This window comes from Argopecten irradians, chromosome 9, assembly GCF_041381155.1.
Source record: "Argopecten irradians isolate NY chromosome 9, Ai_NY, whole genome shotgun sequence".
Lineage (NCBI taxonomy): Eukaryota > Metazoa > Mollusca > Bivalvia > Pectinida > Pectinidae > Argopecten > Argopecten irradians.
Window position 1 is genome coordinate 22,511,953 of NC_091142.1, and position 18,769 is coordinate 22,530,721.

The 18,769-nt window shown below is 36.3% G+C and overlaps 2 protein-coding genes across 2 annotated transcripts; both read right to left on the reverse strand.

The window, feature by feature from the left end:
* Positions 1–2,156: 2,156 nt before the first annotated feature.
* Positions 2,157–6,090, reverse strand: LOC138330642 (uncharacterized). The gene is made up of 7 exons (XM_069278192.1): positions 5,868–6,090; positions 5,349–5,573; positions 4,770–5,100; positions 4,154–4,512; positions 3,826–3,908; positions 3,521–3,613; positions 2,157–3,308 (listed from the first exon to the last, which is right to left on the reverse strand). Exons 1-7 carry the CDS (start codon positions 6,088–6,090, stop codon positions 2,793–2,795), a joined length of 1,830 nt encoding a protein of 609 aa, XP_069134293.1. The 3' UTR covers positions 2,157–2,792.
* A 2,990-nt stretch (positions 6,091–9,080) lies between these two features.
* LOC138331794 (uncharacterized) lies at positions 9,081–13,561 on the reverse strand. The gene is made up of 7 exons (XM_069279573.1): positions 13,136–13,561; positions 12,422–12,707; positions 11,566–11,975; positions 11,123–11,259; positions 10,732–10,877; positions 10,002–10,132; positions 9,081–9,637 (listed from the first exon to the last, which is right to left on the reverse strand). The coding sequence occupies exons 1-6, from the start codon at positions 13,440–13,442 to the stop codon at positions 10,126–10,128; spliced, it is 1,293 nt and encodes a 430-aa protein (XP_069135674.1). The 5' UTR covers positions 13,443–13,561; the 3' UTR covers positions 9,081–9,637; positions 10,002–10,125.
* Positions 13,562–18,769: the final 5,208 nt, after the last annotated feature.

The window sequence follows — 18,769 nt, forward strand, 5'->3', positions numbered from 1 at the left end:
TAGACTTTTTATATGTAGAGTCTCAGATTGCTAACTTTGTAAGTTATTTCACTAGGACGAATTAAACAGAAACCTGTGATCAAAATGCCGATTTTTGCCTGTTTGACCCAAAAAATATCACCTTTAAAGAATTTTCATAGCTGACACGATTATTTCAATCGATAGATCACGCTGAGATTAACTTACATTGAAAATTTTAACAAAATTTATAACATAGTTTCCTTATTACCCAAATCGCGAAAATAAGCGGGTTGATAGGTTTATTTAACATCACTGTACCCGAATTGGTACAATTTTCACACATTTTTTCCGATTTTTTCAATATACTTTCACTGTGATCCAATGTTTGTCGATTTCTGACAAAGACTGTCCTTGGGTCAGAAGTGAACCATAGGTGTTCGTTTCTAATATAAACATAAGTATAATACTGGGTCAAGGTCTATAACTCGGCCGGCCATATAACAGTACCCAATTTCAGAAAAAGTATGATTATTAACCAACCGTATAGGATATGATAATAGGAATACTCTCAATCGACAGCCAGATAATTTATCTTTAATTTGGTATATGATACAATATATATCATGCCGTATAAATGTCACTAGGTATCCAGAAACATCGGAAAACAGCCAGATTTCAACTGGTCGGACACTGTGGTGTCCTCCGATAAACACGCCAGGACTCTAATGCGTAGCTCAAAAACCACTGCATGTCAACACTTCAGCGTCATAAGAATGAAAGTTTGGTAGAAAACAAACTTACCGGTTAGTAAATCCATGGATAAATACCATCCATTTGCCTAACGTAGCCCTTTGAAATTTCCGATTGAAAAATTTATGTCTCTAGCCGCCATGTAAGTATGTGTGCAGTAGATTTGTTTTGTCGGCGTTGATTGGCTCTCGAAAATTAATTGACCAATCAACGCCGAGAAAACAAATGTACTACACACATATCAACATGACGGCTAGAGACACACATTTTTTCAATCGGAAATTTCAAAAGGCTGTATTGAGCAAATGGATGGTATATAGATAAACACTAACATACCGGTAAGTTTGTTTTTTACCAAACTTTAATTCCTATGAAGCTGAAATGTTGACATGCAGTGGTTTTTGAGCTACCCATTAGAGCCCTGGCGTGTTTATCGGAGGACACCACAGTGTCCGACCAGTTGAAATCTGGCTGTTTTCCGATGTTTCTGGATACCTAGTGACATTTATACGGCGTGATTTATATTGTATCATATACCAAATTAAAGATAAATTATGTGGCTGTCGATTGAGAGTATTCCTATTATCATATTCTATACGGTTGGATAATAATCATACTTTTTCTGAAATTGGGTAGTGTTATATGGCCGGCCGAGTTATAGACCTTGACCCAGTATTATACTTATACTTATATTAGAAACGAGCACCTGTGAGTGAACCAAAAAATAAATCCGATCGATAGCTTCAACCTAAAAATAGACCGGTTTTATTTCCCATTGCGTCACTTCCGGTTTACGCAAGCGAGAGGACCCCTTTTGGTACACGTGGTATTTTGCTTTGAATTTCCCGACGTGTGGATTAAATTGTGGTTTCACACACTCTACCAGCAAGGTATGGTATTATTTTAAGATTATGTGTGATTTCATTCATATATATGAAAGAATATTTACAGAATATCGACATTTACATAGCGACCTCAATCAGTCTTCAATTTCGCGGGTTTTTCAATAAACGCAGAAGGTAATTCGGTTTTGAGTTTGTTGCAATGCAGCTACATGATAATTGTCTATCGCTGTCTAGTAGAAACGTGAAAAATATATGGTGGCTACTTCATATATACTCATTTACAGTATGTACCCTTGTAATTTTTACACGCCTATCCTGCGTGCTTTCTTGATTTACATTTGTTATTGTTTGTATAACAAGCACCTGCTAGTGCTAGTGGTAGGCTATACCCGCTGTAGTCTTTATTTGCGATAATTATCCGTAAACGACTATATTGCTTTGACTTGTACATGGAAAAAATGACAGGAGAGTCTTTGAATTGCAGTTTTAATATATACTCATCAATATTTTATATTCCTTGGCTATGTTGATTGGGGGGGGGGGGGGGGGGCATTTAAAGATAACAAACAGAATTCTTAAGTTAACAATAATTATATTTTGGTTGCCCAGACACTGTTTTTTCATTGTATAAATGATAATCAATATTTGATTTGATAATCAATATTTGATTCAGTTTATTTAATTCTGAATTTACATTGAAAATTAGAAATGGATTAAATATATATATATATAGATCTGATTATCATTTTTCTATTAAACATTGAAATTATTCCACATTAATACTACAACAACCAATATATGTACGCATCGTATGAACAATAATTTATCCTGCTAATTTATTCTAATAATTTGAAAACAAAACATTGTCAGCTGAATGTCAGTTTAATTTGGTGCAGTATGTTACATAAATCCTTTGTTACTGCATGCCTGTTGGTAATACTGTAATAAAATTCAATTCTTTTATTACTTTCGGCCTATCAATTATACAAAGATTGAACCCTATATTGGGATTCCTCCTCGAGACTCATGCAGCGAGTATAATGATCATAATACACAGTCACATACACACTTACATATAATAAAAAAACATTTACACCTTGTATACTAAATTAAATACACTTTCTATCTCTTTCAATTTTCCTCCTACATGCACTCATCTCCCATCCTATATATAATCTGCAACTTAGTTAAATTTGTGTATTATAAATGTTCCATATATTTCTATTATTATCCTTTTCAGTTTGCAGAAGGACACATTTTACAACACCAAGGCAAGTTTTCAGATGCTTTCCTCAATTCAAATGATCTGTACACTCTTTGAGGTAAACATATTGCATGAAAAGACTTATCACAGAAGTCACATAATGCCCAATACACGTCTCGTTCGTTTGGTGAAACATATTCATGCGCCATGCATACTTGGCATATAAGCATGGCCTGGTCCCCTGAAGTGGCATTTTGTAGTTCCTGGACAATAGACTCCATATCAATCACATTTGAAGCATCAGCATCACAAGGTGTTTGTACTATTTCATCTGTGGAGCAAAATTGGCACAACCAATCTGAAGCTACAAGCAAACTTAGATCAACATTAGTTTGTTCCTCGTGTTTAAGGCAGTCTCTATGGAACCACCTTCCACAGTCGACAGAATCACAGCCCACCCAAAGGATTCCATGTTCTTCATCATCCACATGTCCTCTGATATTGCACAGAGGACATGTGAATTCCTCTGCGGCCAGCTCATGGTTGTTCTGCAGATAAAAAGGTTGAGTATAGAGATTCAGTAAATGTTTTGGCAACAAATGAAAATAAAAGATTCAAGAAGGCAGTTGAGGGACTTGTGTCTCATAATATAACTATTGCATTTTAATGTGAAAGTGAAAAGAATCTGTTAATAACATTACAAAAATGATAAGCAAATGCAGTAGAGAAGTAAACATTGTAAGCTTTTGAAAATAATTACCTCAACAGTTTTTGTACAAGATTTCGGTTTCCTCTTCTTCGGACGTTGTAACTTTGGTAAATTGTCTAGATCTGTATCTAATGTTTGCTCCTGCTGAAGAACATGAAAATATTTTAATATGTAACTAATTCAATAGTATTCATTATCAAACTAAAAAAATAATTAAATTGAAACTTTAATTAATATTTACTTGTGACAGTGTTTGTATAATTTATACTAATTGAACAGAAAAAAATTGAATGGGACACAGACCCTTCCACCGTCTTTGATATTGACAGTTCAAATGAACAGACATGGCTACTTACTGGCCTCTTTTTAGATGTTTGTTTGTTTGTTTGTTTGTTCTTCTGTTTTTCTTTCTCTTTTAATTGAGAATAAATCTCACTTCCTGAAAGTTAGATTATAATGAGTTTGCAATTTTTATTTTCTTCTATCACATTGGCAATTAATTAGTGAAAAAGACATTTTGATTCAAATAATTTAACAGGTCAATCAAACAAATACAATGTGATGACAGAACAGAGATACATAATTTACATAATTTTATAGAATACTTTAGTTTATTCGCAACGATGTGTAGTTTTCTTTATTTGATAGTTGTTTAGTTTAGGATAGTTAGCATGTATTGTATACCTGTAATAACTCTAGACTGTGTCACAATTCTTGTATTCTTTTGTTTATTTACAGGACCTGAACCAATGACTGGAACAAAGATGTCTGCCAGTTCTGCAGGAATTATGCCTTGCTTAACTAGCGGATGTCCCATAACAAATTGACCACATGTCTGGCAAAGGGGGTCATGCATATGGTTTTCTGAGTTATCTCCCCCTGGTCCTGGTGTGGGTAGTGTGAAATCAACATCAGATGCAGTCAGTCTGGATTTGTCTATAGCATTTGGATCAAGGGGAACAATGCCACATTTCCTGAAGGCTGTTTTGATGTTGAACGGACTAAAAACCCTATCCATAGCTGAATGCAGGACCTGTGAAAACCTGGAAATTGTGTAAGTAAAACATAATAACTAGCATGTAGATTTAATGGCAATAATTGTTTTCCCCCTATTTCTCATTGTAAGGAAATATTTGTTAAATTGAATGTACAGTATGTAAGTATAACTTTTAGATTCCTGAGAAATAGGATGTATTTTTGATTTGATAGCAAAATTCTAATTCTACTTTTCAGTTAGTTATTGATTTGCTTATTAAGTTGATTTTATTTTTTTCTTATATTTTAGACAGTTTGAAGTTACCTCCCATTTCCAATCATCAGATGGGGGTTAGCATACCCCAGACTGACTGCCAAATTTGAGAATTCTTTCTTCAGTGGCCTGAAAAGTGCCACATCCAATGGTTGAAGAATATGTGTAGTGTGTGGCGGTAAACACAACAAGTCAACCCTGTTTGCCCTGGCTTTCTCAATTACACCCAAAGAAAGATGGCTCTCGTGATTGTCCATCAGAAGCAGTAAAGGTCTTTCCTTTGATGCAAACTTCAAAAAAATCTGCTCAAACCATTTTTCAAAAAGCTCAGCATCCATATAACCGTTTGGTGATGTGCCAAAGAGCCATTCTTGAGGTATTCCTGCGAATAAACAAATGTATGTTAATTAAATTGAAGAAATGAATTTTTGTGCCTCTTTTCCCCCTAGACACTATTAATTGTTGGGGATATAAATTGTGTTACATAGACTTGTGCTACATTTTAAAGATATAAATGTTTAGTATTTATTCCTAAAAATGTTTTGTTTAAGATGCATTTATCATTTCAGATCACGCATTCAAATTTAATTGACATATTTCAAGGTTCTGTTTCCTTTTTAGTATACACACCATCCCGATAGGAACCACCAGGAAAGGATTTTTCAAAGACTATAAAGGAAGGAAGGACTTTCCCGTCCGCAGACACACAAACAGTTGCTGTAGAGTGGTTGGTTGTTGCTACCTGCTTCGTGTAAGCACCGCCACTGGTCACACAGACCTTGTCCTGGGCAATAGCTCCCTTACCAAACCCGGTCTCATCCATATTGTATATAAGATGTGGCTTGTTTTCAAGGCCTGGAATAATTTCAGAATTCAGTTCATGAATCCAAAGTCTATTATAATAATTTGATCAATGAATTAAATTAAAAAAGTAAGTTTTTTTTTAATAACCAGCTCTTGGTGAGGATGGCATGTACCATGTTAATTGTAAAAATGTATTGTGTATCAATATCGATATAAAACAACTTTGCTTATATGTTATGATACTTTTTGTGCTTCTGTTTAGTACAGGTTTTTTATTTGCAACATTTTATGGTTATATTTCATTTATTTTCAGATATGTATTCAAAACAAAGGAAGGAGTCCTACCAAGTTGATGCACAGTCTGTTTCAATAAGGCAAAGTGCTGTTGCATAACATTTCCATTTGCCATTCTGGCTCTTCCTCCATCTATAGTCTGTGGTTTCCTCATATGTAGTTGTGGATTCCTTTTAAGAAACTTGCGGATCCATTTGTCGGATGGTCCTGATGGTCCTAAGATGTTTTTCCTTCCAGACTTTTTCAGGATTTGTCTAATGAATAACTTAATCATTTTTCTTGTGAGTGGTAAAGACCTGTCTTGACAATATTTCATGTAAGACAAAAGATACTTTTCTTCATCAGATGTCAATACTTTATGAGGTTGTCCCCCTTTGTGAAGATTTTTTGTATATCTTGTTAAAGTCATGTGTGGAATGTTGTGATTTGCTGCAGCTTTTCTTATGGAAATCCCTCTTTTCGTATCATCTACAGCATTTTGTAATGCTGTCTTGTCGTATTTTTTGTATTTTGCTGTAATAAATGAATGTTTTGTTCATGAATAAAATATTAAGGAGTTGACTGTGATCAATGTCATCGACACTTTTTAATATTTCTGCATCAATATTTTAAGGTTTTTATCCATTTAACTCAGATTTCTATATTTTAAAGGCCCAGTACCTTTCCAAAAAAAAAAGAAAAAAAAAGTTTTTGAAATTAAATAACATAAGGAAATATATATATTGATGGCCTATGATGAGGTTAAAATACCAAACAAATGCAAGATTTCCTGTGTAAACTATGTTAACAATAAAGATTCATTTCGCAGTTTTGTCGTCTGGCACGGTGAAAGTGAACTAGGCCTAATGCTCGGTAATAAGGACGACGGAGGGTAACAACATAATACGACCCGCGTTATGAAAATTAACATTTAATTAATTTAAATGTGATTGTTCAGAAGGTGATGACAGGTGTAGTATTAACGGTAAACTAATAACTTTTGCAACTCTACAAAATTATAAATCTGGTTTTACACTCCAATAAAAAAATTAAAAGCCATTTCAAAATGGTAGTTGGCCCTTAAAAGATATCTTCATATTAAATACATATAAATAATGTACATGTATGTATTCATGTACTTTTATTTTTTTATGTGTCGCAGTGCAGATAAATCTGTTATACAGATATGTGACAAAACAGGATCTACAGAGATATCTGAATTTTAGATAGAAAAATGTGTACAGTGCATTTAATTCAATTTCAGATATCGGTATATCTTATCAAATGCCTAAATCTGTCTTAGAAATTCAGAATAAGATATCACTATTTAAAACACTGATCTCTGAATTTAATGGGTAAAAACTGGAATGTTTTTTCTATCTAGGCTACTGGGCCTACATTAAATGTATTTCTAGTTACACCAACATAAGGAATATTGATGAAACTGGGCCTTGATACTATCCGTTTTACATAACTTAAACTTGTCCCGATCTTCGCATATTAAAAGAAAAAAAGATATTCTGATTTACAGAAATATATTTTTACTGTGCTCGATAGATTTGCACTGTATTGGTCAAAGGGAAATAACTCGCAATACAGTATTACATAATTATTTTTCCGGAGCACCTGTCCTTATTTTTTAGTTATCAACTTCCGACATGCGCATTGTCACTTCTCTTGTCAACAATGGCGAAGCGGCAAGTTAGAATTTGGACGTACGGACAGCAAATTGACAATTACTCTGTTTATGCATTTTGGTCATGTATAAAAATTCTAGCGAAGAATTCAGAGATATGAAGCAATCGTTTAAAGTGGCATTTCAGTAAAACAATCCATCTAAAGGTAATTAGAATCAATCGTCGAAGGAAGCCAAGATGCACTATAGTGTCATTTTGTGTGAACTTACCCATTTCAATATGCTGTATAAAATTATCTGGAAAGCTGCACCCCGCAAAAATGACGTTGAAATGTACGTTTATGTTTACATTATGACGTCATCACGACAAAAAACCGATGGAATTAACGTGCGAGCATTTTGGAGCGGTTTTCTTTATTTTGTACCAAAAGGGGTCCTGTACCAAAAGGGGTCGCCTTACGTTAGCCGTGTTAACATTTCGTTCCAGAACGAAAACTCTGTTATAACAGAGTTGTCGTTCTTCCTCTTCATTTCATATAAAATATGATTGTCCTTCCCCAAGGATGTTTCATACCAAATATGGATGTAATTCACTCAAGGGTTTAGGAGGAGTAGGCTTTTGTATAAATAGTTTTACGCACGACGCACGGCGGACGGCGCACGACAACGGACGAAACACGATGACAATAGGTCATCCTGACCTTCGGTCAGATGACCTAAAAAAAACAGGAAAAAGGAAGTTGAGCTAAAGAAGGATGGAGTATAATTCAAGTAGAGCGGGGCTGCAATTGTTGAATCAGGTATACAGCCTTGACACTTATATTAGACTATATACACAAAGATGGGTGGAGTTTTGCAAAGTAACATTTACCATTTACCATGATATTTTCAGCAATGTTTCCATGGTAACGGTAAAAGTGCAAAAAATGAAAACCTAAAAATAGCAAAAGGCACTACTAGACCATAAGAACAATGTGTCTATGAAGTTTCATGGAAATATCTCTGCTGGTTTTAGAGTTGTGCTCCGGAAACGATTCTTACACAAAAATCTGTCATTTTCAGCAATGTTTCCATGGTTACAGAAGAAAGTACAAAAAGTGAAAACCTTAAAATAGCAAAAGGCACGACTAGACCATAAGACCAATGTGTCTATGAAGTTTCGTGGAAATACCTCTTCTGGTTTTAGAGTTATGCTCCGGAAACAAACCTGGTACAAAAATATGACATTTTCAGCAATGTTTGCATGGTTACGGAAAAAATGCAAAAAATGAAAACCTAAAGATAGCAAAAGGCACTACTAGACCATAAGACCAATGTGTGTATGAAGTTTCGTGGAAATATCTCTACTGGTTTTAGGGTTATGCTCCGGAAACCATTCGTACGGACGGACGGACGGACGGACGGACGGACGGAACCCATTTGTATATCCCCCGCCAACTTCGTTGGACGGGGGATAATAAAGTTTATTTATATATCACTGGAGGTTGTGCTGCCAAAGACACCGAAGATCACACTCAACCCTATCATATTCAGTGTTTTTTTAACTCGTTTTCAACAACAGCCTGTGCCTTTTTGATTGGGAAAATATGATCGGCATATGGGGGAAATTGGGAAAATATGAAACATTACAAAATCACAGAAAAAACACACAAAATCAACAATTCAGTTTTATTATGATGTACCAGCCTTTGCTTTGACTTTACAAAGGTACAATACAGTACTGTATGGCTGCGAAATGAAAATTACAGACAATTTTGTTTTCGTAAAGATTTGTGAAAAATCACAGTCTGAAATGTCTCTAAATCTCAGGTTTGAGACTATTGTTTACATCAAATCGGTGTTATTTATCAACAATACATATTCAATCGTCTTTTAGACAGTAAATTTGTATAGAATTCACATGTCCCGTTTTCTTTTTTTCAGTCCTTTGAAGTCATCAACCAACTTCTCCAGATCTGTAGATTGAAGTTTTACTTCAGTGTGGCAGATCCTCATCACACCCTCCAGCTGCCGTTGTGAAAGTCGGTTTCTCTTTGGTGTCAGAATATTGTTCATCAGAGAGAAACCTCTTTCCACAACAGCAGTGGATGGTGGGATGAGCATTGCTAGCTCATATAGTTGCTTGACAGAGGGGAAACATTGTTGTAAAACTTGGTCCGTCATGAAGCGGTGTTGTATGTCTTGAAGTTTCAACTTCTCATTCTTCCTGCAAAGACAAAAATAAAAATGGACATCAGCACAATCTGTCAGTGTGTTAATAACTATTAAGAAAATCAGAGAATTATAATGATTGAATTTATCACTACTCAACTGCCAAGTGATCTATTTTTCCTAACTAATAGTTTGATATCATAGTTATCTAGCTAAAGTTTATCTCAATCTGAAATAAACTAGTAGGTAAACACAAAGATTCATTTTTTAAGTTAGTAATTTATTTCGAACACTTAACTTAAGGATTATTTTTAAATAAAATAACTGAATAAATTACTAGTCTATTAGTGCAATTGGCAGTAGATTACCAACAGGAAAATTGAAAACAAAAGGTATCAGATATGGACTACTCTACTAACCTCATCCTGGCTGTGTGACTGTCGGTGTACACATAGTTTGTTGTTATTTTGTAAAAATCCTAGGGATTCATTGTTACAATTTAGACTTACAGACACTTGACTTGTAACTGGCACCATAATGACATTATAAACTGGAAAGTAAAACAAAACAAAAACAGTTGAACATGTATTAATTTGTAAAAGAGAAAAACAGAAAACAGTGTTAGTTAACCAGTCCAATAAACCTTATTATCAAATATACTTGACAGGTTAAAAGAATTTTGATATACCTTCATCTTGTGATTTGCAGAATCTATCAACTACCATGGTATTGACCTGTGATAAGCCTAGGCTAAAGCCCAGCTCTCAATTGTTACTAGTGATAATTTGATATTTTGTTATGCAAAGTGCTGGCTTGTCAAGTATATCTGAATATTGTACTAAATAAAATTTATAAAAAAAAACCAAGTTGAGCAGCATATTCTATGGTTATATTCCTTTCTTATTCCTGTACACAATCAAAATAATACGGTTTTAACTTCAAAACAGCATTTTTTAATAATTTAGAAATTGTAACAAAGTTGAAATAATAAATTACAGATACAGGGATAAGATTTTTTTCCATTCAAATTGATAACAATCTCTAATCTGTAAATTTGCAAGAAAAAAAATACTTTTCCTGGAATAAACTGCTCAGTCTCTAAACTTCCAACAACTTAACAAGAGGCAAAATTGAAATATCATGTCTTACATCAACATGAACAGGTGAACCTTGAACGTTTTTAACTCTGTTTCAAGTTGGGTTTGATCAAGCATGGCTGGCTCCTGCACGGTATGGCCTTGGAAAATATCTGTCTTTGCTGTCCCATAGAAGTTAACCAATCCCTGGATAGAAGCCTATAATCATAAACAGTTATATTGAAAATTATTAAAACAAATTAATTGAAAACATTTGTTTAAACTTTTGCATTATTATAAATTAATTCATATAAAATTAAAAATTCTCATATTTAAAACATTTAATATGATGATATCATACATTTAGTTGTACACATTGCTTGAAATCTGTTTTTATGATTTTGTACACATCTTATGGTAATTGTACGAGGGATTCAGATTTATAGGCACTTGTTCATACTTACATGTCCATATTCTGCTAGGTCGTGTAGTAAGTCTGGTAGGTTCAGAGGGTCGAGTACGCGGAAATGAGACAAAACAGGTGCACCGGTACTGAAGGCATTCTCAATCTCTGCTATCAAGTCGTAGATGAGTGGTATTCCTAAAAATCATGAAAATATCTAAGAGTTAAAATTTATTATTATGTGTAGTTATATTATATACATAATTTTTTTACGAGTAATTCTGATCTTAAATTATAAATTGTTTTCGCTCAGTTCATCATGACAAGGCTGAGTTTCTGTCAGCCCATTAATATTATTCTAAATTAATTTATTAATATATTATCATTCCCTGGGACCCTACACTGTTGACAAATCAGACAATCACTGGGATATAATGGAATCATCAACTTGATTAATATTAGGCTTTCTATTTGATTCTATAAAACCTGATGTGTATGACATACCAGTTTCTCGAAGAAACGATTTCGGTGATGCAGTCTGGTCCACATGTTGATTCACTCGTAGCCTCCTTGCCAGGTCTGTTCTGTCATCAATCTCGTCGAAGATATTTTGGCACTTAGAAAACTCAGTGTCAGTAGTGTTGAGAGTGTCACTGTCGATATGTTCTTGGTAAGTTTCGATAAGACCATGCAGTAGATCTGTGGTAAGTTTTACATGGTTTGGGAGTGAGGTGAATCTGATGTTGGACTCTTGCAGATATAGAGACAGCATGTTCACAGGTTTCAAAATGTCGCAAAGCAACAGAATGGTTGCCACGATCATTTTGTTTGTCGTGTTGCCGCGAATTCCCATCACTTCAGGGTCTCGTTTTTCCTCGTAAATACCGTCCAGTGTGTCTAGTATGCACTCGTACCTAAAATAAAAGTTAATATTACAAATATATATCATTTAAACAAATTATAAATTAATGGATTTTAAATTACATATGATCATTATCATTATAATATGTAAATTAAATTGATCATCGATTCATAATAAATTAATTGTTTATATAGAACGCTGACGTCACTAATGTTTTGTTTATTACTTTACGAGAGGAAGTTATTTTGGTTCAAGATTTCAATCAGTTCACCATCGACGTACAAAATTAAATGAAAAATAAATTAGTATCCTGATTCCAAGATGATAATCTAAACAAAAACTAATTCAAAATTAAAATAGATAAGGATTATTTTCATTGCTTGACTCATTAGTCACTCAGTGACACTCACAGTGGTTGACAATGTCTGTTAAATTAACAAACAGAAATACTGACTGAGCTCTGTGTTGATTGTTACAGGAAAAGTCTAACTAGCCTACCTGTTCACAAATCTCGAGCATGCCTGAAGATGTGACAGCCATCTTGTGGTTGCCGCCCGGGTAATAATAAGAGGAGTCTTCCCATATACAGTCTGAACGTGCTTGAAGACCGCCATCTTTTGTGGGGAGAACTCGAACAGTTTCCAGAGAGAGAGCAGAGTTGCATCGACATCTTGCAGGATCGTGAATCGTTTTATGAGATGGGCTAAACACAGGGCCAATCGATGGTTGCGGCAACTGACAAAGACAGTGAACGGGCTGAGATGTCTCATTCTCCGTTGGACGCCTGTAATAATAAATTCATTTAAAAAAATGAGATAATATTATAAGACTTGGATGATATTGATAAGTTAACAGATCAATCAATTGATTACTGTGGCTTGTTTTATTTTTTAATTTAAATTTTTAATAATTTTTATTAATCAAATTATCAAAAATAAATTTATATTTCATTGTAAATTAATGCATGATAGAATAAAATTATTTGTAGCAATGGCCACGGTACCATTGTCCGAGTCAATTATCATGTAATTCTTCCCAATGTATTTTTAAAATTTCATCTGATTGTAATTTGACCATAATAAAATATTTAAACAATACATCAAGCACAAATCTTTATTTTTCTTCAAGTATATATTATTGGAACAAATTAGACATTACAATACATTAGATTACTTTCATATGTATATGATTAAATTCAGTAAAAGCTCTTACCTGTATTTACACCACTCATGGTGTTACATCCGTCTAGAGCCAGGAACCGCATAAGGGACAGATCCAGATTTTTGGCCATGAGGAACTGTTCGAGAGAGCTGGATATATGTGCTGCGTCGCCCTTGGATAAATGTATAAAACCCAAAAACCGTGTAACAGTGCCAGTACCAATAGCATATTTCACCATCACACTCAATTGGCTGCGGTTTGCATTGTCCGTGCTCTCATCCGCGAGGAGGGCATATGGCTTCCCTCTCATTTCTGACAGAATGTTCCTCTCTACTAAATCACTGATGCACATCACCATTTGGGTGATGCTGGTGGGGGAGAGGTAAGTAACTTCGCGTTTCAGGGTCGAGTCCTGGTCATCATGGAGATATTTCTGGAGTTCGGCGACACCCAATTTCGACACAAATCTGACAATTTTTTCTGCGTTGGCAGAAACAGCTCATTTTTGTAACAACATAAAGTTCACACACTCAAATATTTTCTTCAAAGCCCCCCTTGTCGTCATCCTCTCATCTTCATTGGTCGCAGCAGCATGTTCACACACTTGCTTGAACACGTTGGTGTTTTTGATACGCGACATCGTATACCGGTCCATGGTTTCCTTGTGACCTTTGGATTGCTCATGTCCCTTCAAAAGGCGTGTAGGATGTGTTCCAAAGTTTTTCACTCCACCCTCCATGAAAGGGGTTTTTGTAGCTCCAAAAAGTTCACAGAACTTGCAAAAATAGCCACCTCTCCCCGCCGAAAAATACAACCATGGATATACCACCTCATATTTCAGTCGCACGCCAGCTTTCCTAGTATCAGTTTTAATTTTTTCAATTTCGGACTCAATTAGAGACACTGTAGTACTGACAGTGACCACTGGACTTATTTTGATCTTTTTACTGGGTGATTGGATCGGCTGAGGATCCACGTCATGATCGTTATTGAGCTCATTCCCAACACTGGACTGGTCAGCCTGTTGAACAGGAGATGGAGATTCTTCTACTAGTAATTCAGTTTGTTGTGTCGAATTTTTCAAATTCCAAAGGTCATTTATCCTTGTCAGACCCCTGGCATCTTTTTTGTTGAGCCGTTTGTTGTAATATTTTGAATTATGCGACATTTTCACCCTTGACTCGTACCTGCGTTCACAATCCTATAGACGCTTGACAAATACGTTTACAGATAATGCGATTCAAACTCAAGAGTGACCCTGAACGAAATACCGGAAGTAAAACGCATTGGCGATAACGATCAATCATCAGCGCGCTTTGCAGTCAGATAACAGTAAACACGGAAGTTCTACGATGTTTTCTGAATTTATTACGGCATCTTTTGAGACAAAAAACACTGGGACAAGACAACTGCTATCAATAAACGACAGACAACTCAATTGGGAAAATACGATTTTATTTTGGGAAAATAAGCTACTTTTGAGCTAGGGGAAACAGCCGAAGTTCGGCGGTAGATTCGGCCTAAAAAAACACTGATATTATACCGAAAACGGCCAAACCAGCCATAGGGCGTTAAAATTGTACCTGCTGTTCACAATGTATGATTGTAAAAGACTATTAAACTTTGAAATATTACCTTTTCTCTTCTTCCTAACTGACCCCAAATGTCCTTCCTAACGTCGCGTGCGACACTGCCTCGTCTTTAGCTTGTGTTGAGCATTATCCCAAGTCAGAAAGGCTAAGCGATAATTTCTGCTCGTGCTTTATATTCAGCTTAGGACGACTGGGACGCTTTTGGTTACGAACGTCATATTGACGAAAATAACGTTACTGTCGCTATTTGCCCTGTTCACCGGCAAACAAATTGTTTGTGGACGACGTTTTGCGAAACACAAATGTCACGGTTTGGAAACTTGAATACAGACGAATTTACAAAAGAACAAGCAAAAGATTTGAGCAGACAACGAAATATGCAGTGAGTGCTTTCAAAGATTTCTGCCTGGAATAATGTATAGACGCCTTCGACTATGAAATTTCTTCCATAACGTTAGACGTGGGCGCACTCATTTAAATAAATTACTATTGTAGATCGTACATAATTGTTTGTCCTATAATTTATTTATTTATTTCATTTTGTTATGTCCTAAAACAGTATTACCTTCTTTTGAGGGCACTTTGGTCTTATAGTGTTGTCGAGGGATGGTATAGTACCGGAGGCAAGGGTACTATGTCATAACAAGACAACATTATAAGACCATAGTGCCCTCAAGAGAAGCAAATAATATATAGTTATGGCCTGGTTGTGAGGACACTATTGCACATGCGAGACAATGCTATTCAATAATGGCATATGAATAGTACCCTCACAACCATGCCGCAACAGATCAATACTATAGAATAGTAGATCCATGGCGAATATGAGCGAACTGGCTTATGCAAAAAACAACTGTCGTAAATGTACGCCAAAAGGCAACGTCATGTATTGTACAACACATTATGACGTCATATATCTTGTTAGAAATACAGTTGGAAGAAAATGGGGAAGACGTTGTCATCATTTGCATCACTCAAATATAGAATCTCCCCGTATTGCATACATTGGTGCCGTGACCAAAAAGCAAATCGGTAGTAATCAGAATTTTAAAGAAAACTTCAGGAAACATGTGACAATGAAGAGAACGAATCAATACAAAAACTGTTACAAACTGTTGTAAAGAAACCAGATAAAAATCAACTGCTCGACGAAAAGATTCTTGTCGCAACAGAAGCGGAAGACACGGAACATGAAATAATAGAGATATACGAGTATAACACCTAGATACAAATAATCCTATGGATAAGTCATATTAGAGCATTTTAAAACTGCTCAACCTTGAAAAAAATATTTCTTCACCCGCACGTGTCACAGATACGTCTATGTCCCTTATTGATCATATTCTATGTAACACTATAGAAAACATAAGTCAATCAGAAATTATACCGGTTGGTCTGAGTGACCGTTTTTTAACCTTTGTTTGTTTGATTAATTTACGTCCTCTTACACGTAACAGCCATGGTCATGTAAGGTCGCCCTCCCATGTATGCCGTGTGTTGTGTGTATGTTGTGCGAGGTGCGTGTTTTGGGAGACTGTGGTAAATTCTTGTTGTCTTCTTGTTTAGTGGAACTGTTCCCCTTTTATAGTTATAGTGCTATATCACTGAAGCATGCCGCCGAAGACACACCCCACACGGTCACATTATACTGACAACGGGCGAACCCTGTAGGTAGGACGTTAAAATTGTACCTGCTGCCCCTATTGCATGATCGTAAAAGGCGACTAAATTAAGGATCTCCTCCAACTCTCTGTATGCTGAGCGCTAAGCAGGAGCAGAAACGACCACTTTTATGACTTTGGTGTGTCTCGGTCAGGGGATAGAACCCACAGCCTTCCCCAAAGGGGCGAACGTTCACCCAAGAGTGAGGCGGTGCCAAGGGAGGCATTAGGAAACATAAAGCCAGCTAGGAAGAAGAGAAAAGATGAGATCCTAAATCTAGGCGCCTTTTACTATCAGGCAATAGGGGCAGTAGGTACAGTTCTAACGCCCAACCTGCTATTCTTTGTAATCACCCAGTGTACCTGCCTTAAGATGTTCAAATATGATATCCAGAAGAGTCGCTGGTGTAACCTTGTTGACTGCGATTTGCAAAAGATTGTCCTGATTGTCTCAACTGGGCCGGTGAAGATAATTAAGAACACAGGATACAGGGAAATTCAATCTGATTAAAATAAAGATCCTTATTATCACTACGTTTGATATGAGGATCTGACGATACCCATTAGGGGTCACGTCAGGATGACCTTTGGAAATGGCCAATCAAATTGACACTGCCAGAATCTTGACTGGGGACGAACTAGTTTGAAAAGGCTGTGCGAATTATTTTCGTGTACGTAGTCATCTCGAACTAAGTGCACAACAATGCTCAATGTGTATGCTTACTTGGACGAAATGGCGTTAACAATTGACGTAGAAATGTGTAGAACATGTATTTGATCTGGGGTACACGTGATAAAAGGTTATCCGAACGTGACCCCATATGGGATATTGTCAGATCCTATATTGAATGGAGTGGTTATAAGGATATGTATTTCAATCAGATTGCAGGGAAATTGAGATGGGCCTGGCAGTCCTTACAAGTCCATCAACAAATGGACCTGCATGTAAGGGCGTTAGAATACGCTGATTCCGGGATACAACATTCAGTCAGTTTAGTCATGTGACTTTCATCACCACGTGACTTAATTTAGGGCACATTTGAAACAAAATGGCGGCATATGTAATGATTGTACACGGTTAGAAAATTACATATCATGACAGAACATTTAACATTAATTATCAGAACAAATTGTATTAAATTTAATCCAAATATGCACGAAAATTAAATTTGGACATGTAAATTACCGCATCAAATGGAGCTGTCGCCTAGCAGTTGAAAATTAACGGTAGCTGACGTCTCACTCACATTTATTGTATAACTTACCTGGGTTCATTTTTTCCAAAACTCAATAACAAATAAGAAACACAAAACATAACAGTTTATCTTAGTTCCGTTATCGAGCAAGTATTACCGACTATGACCTTTACCCGGACATTGATATTCTCTGCCTATAAGTGTGTCCTAAATTTTTGCGGTCACATGACCAAATCAACGTTTTCTACCTCCTACCCAGAAGAGTTCCTTGTATCCCGGAATCGGCGTATTGTACCTGCTGCCCCTATTGCATTATCATAAAAGGCGACTAAATTAAGGATCTTATCTTTTCTCTTCTTCCTACTTGACTTTATCTTTCCTAATGCCTCCCTTGGCATCGCCTCACTTTTGGCTTTCAGTTGAGCGTTCGCCTTTGTGAGGAAGACTCTGGGTTCCTTTTGTTTGTTTGATTAATTAACGTCCTATTAACAGCTATGGTCATGTAAGGACGGCCTCCCATGTATGCGGTGTGTTGCGTGTATGTTGTGCGAGGTGCGCGTTTCAGGAGACTGCGGTATATTCATGTTGTGTCTTCTTGTATTGTGGAACTTTTGCCCTTTTTATAGTGCTATATCACTGAAGCATGTCGCCGAAGACACCAAGCAACACACCCCACCCGGTCACATTATACTGACAACGGGCGAACCAGACGTCCCACTCCCTTTTTGCTGAGCGCTAAGCAGGAGCAGAAACTACCACTTTTACAGACTTTGGTGTGTCTCGGCCAGGATACAGAACCCAGAGCCTTCCTCACAGGGGCGAACGCTCAACTCAAGGCCAAAAGTGAGGCATTAGGAAGGATAAAGTCAGTTAGGAAGAATAGAAAAGATAAGATCCTAAATTTAGTCGCCTTGTACGATCATGCAATAGGGACAGCAGGTACAATTCTAACGCCCTACCTGCAGGGCCACTCTTCCGTCCCCTGGCTGAGAAACACCAAAGTCTATAAAAGTTGTAGTTTCTGCTCCTGCATAGCGCTCAGCATACAGGGAGTGGGACGACTGGTTCGCTCGTTGTCAGTATAATGTGACCTGGTGGGGTGTGTTGCTTGGTGTCTTCGGCGGCAAGCTTCAGTGATATAGCACTATAAAATGGGCAACAGTTCCACTTTACAAGAAGACACAACATGAATATACCGCAGACTCCCAAAACACACACACATCGCACAACATACAC

Bases quoted from the DNA above. Each gene is read 5' to 3' on its own strand.
- LOC138330642 (XM_069278192.1), bottom strand. From the start codon at position 6,090: ATGATTAAGTTATTCATTAGACAAATCCTGAAAAAGTCTGGAAGGAAA. The intron at 5,574-5,867 runs GTAGGACTCCTT...AAATTATTCCAG, and splicing joins ACAGACTGTGCATCAACTTG to GCCTTGAAAACAAGCCACAT. The intron at 3,309-3,520 runs GTAATTATTTTC...TTTTATCTGCAG, and splicing joins CTTGTACAAAAACTGTTGAG to AACAACCATGAGCTGGCCGC.
- LOC138331794 (XM_069279573.1), bottom strand. From the start codon at position 13,442: ATGGTGATGTGCATCAGTGATTTAGTAGAGAGGAACATTCTGTCAGAA. The intron at 11,976-12,421 runs GTAGGCTAGTTA...CTTTTATTTTAG, and splicing joins TGCTCGAGATTTGTGAACAG to GTACGAGTGCATACTAGACA. The intron at 11,260-11,565 runs GTATGTCATACA...CATGATTTTTAG, and splicing joins ATCGTTTCTTCGAGAAACTG to GAATACCACTCATCTACGAC.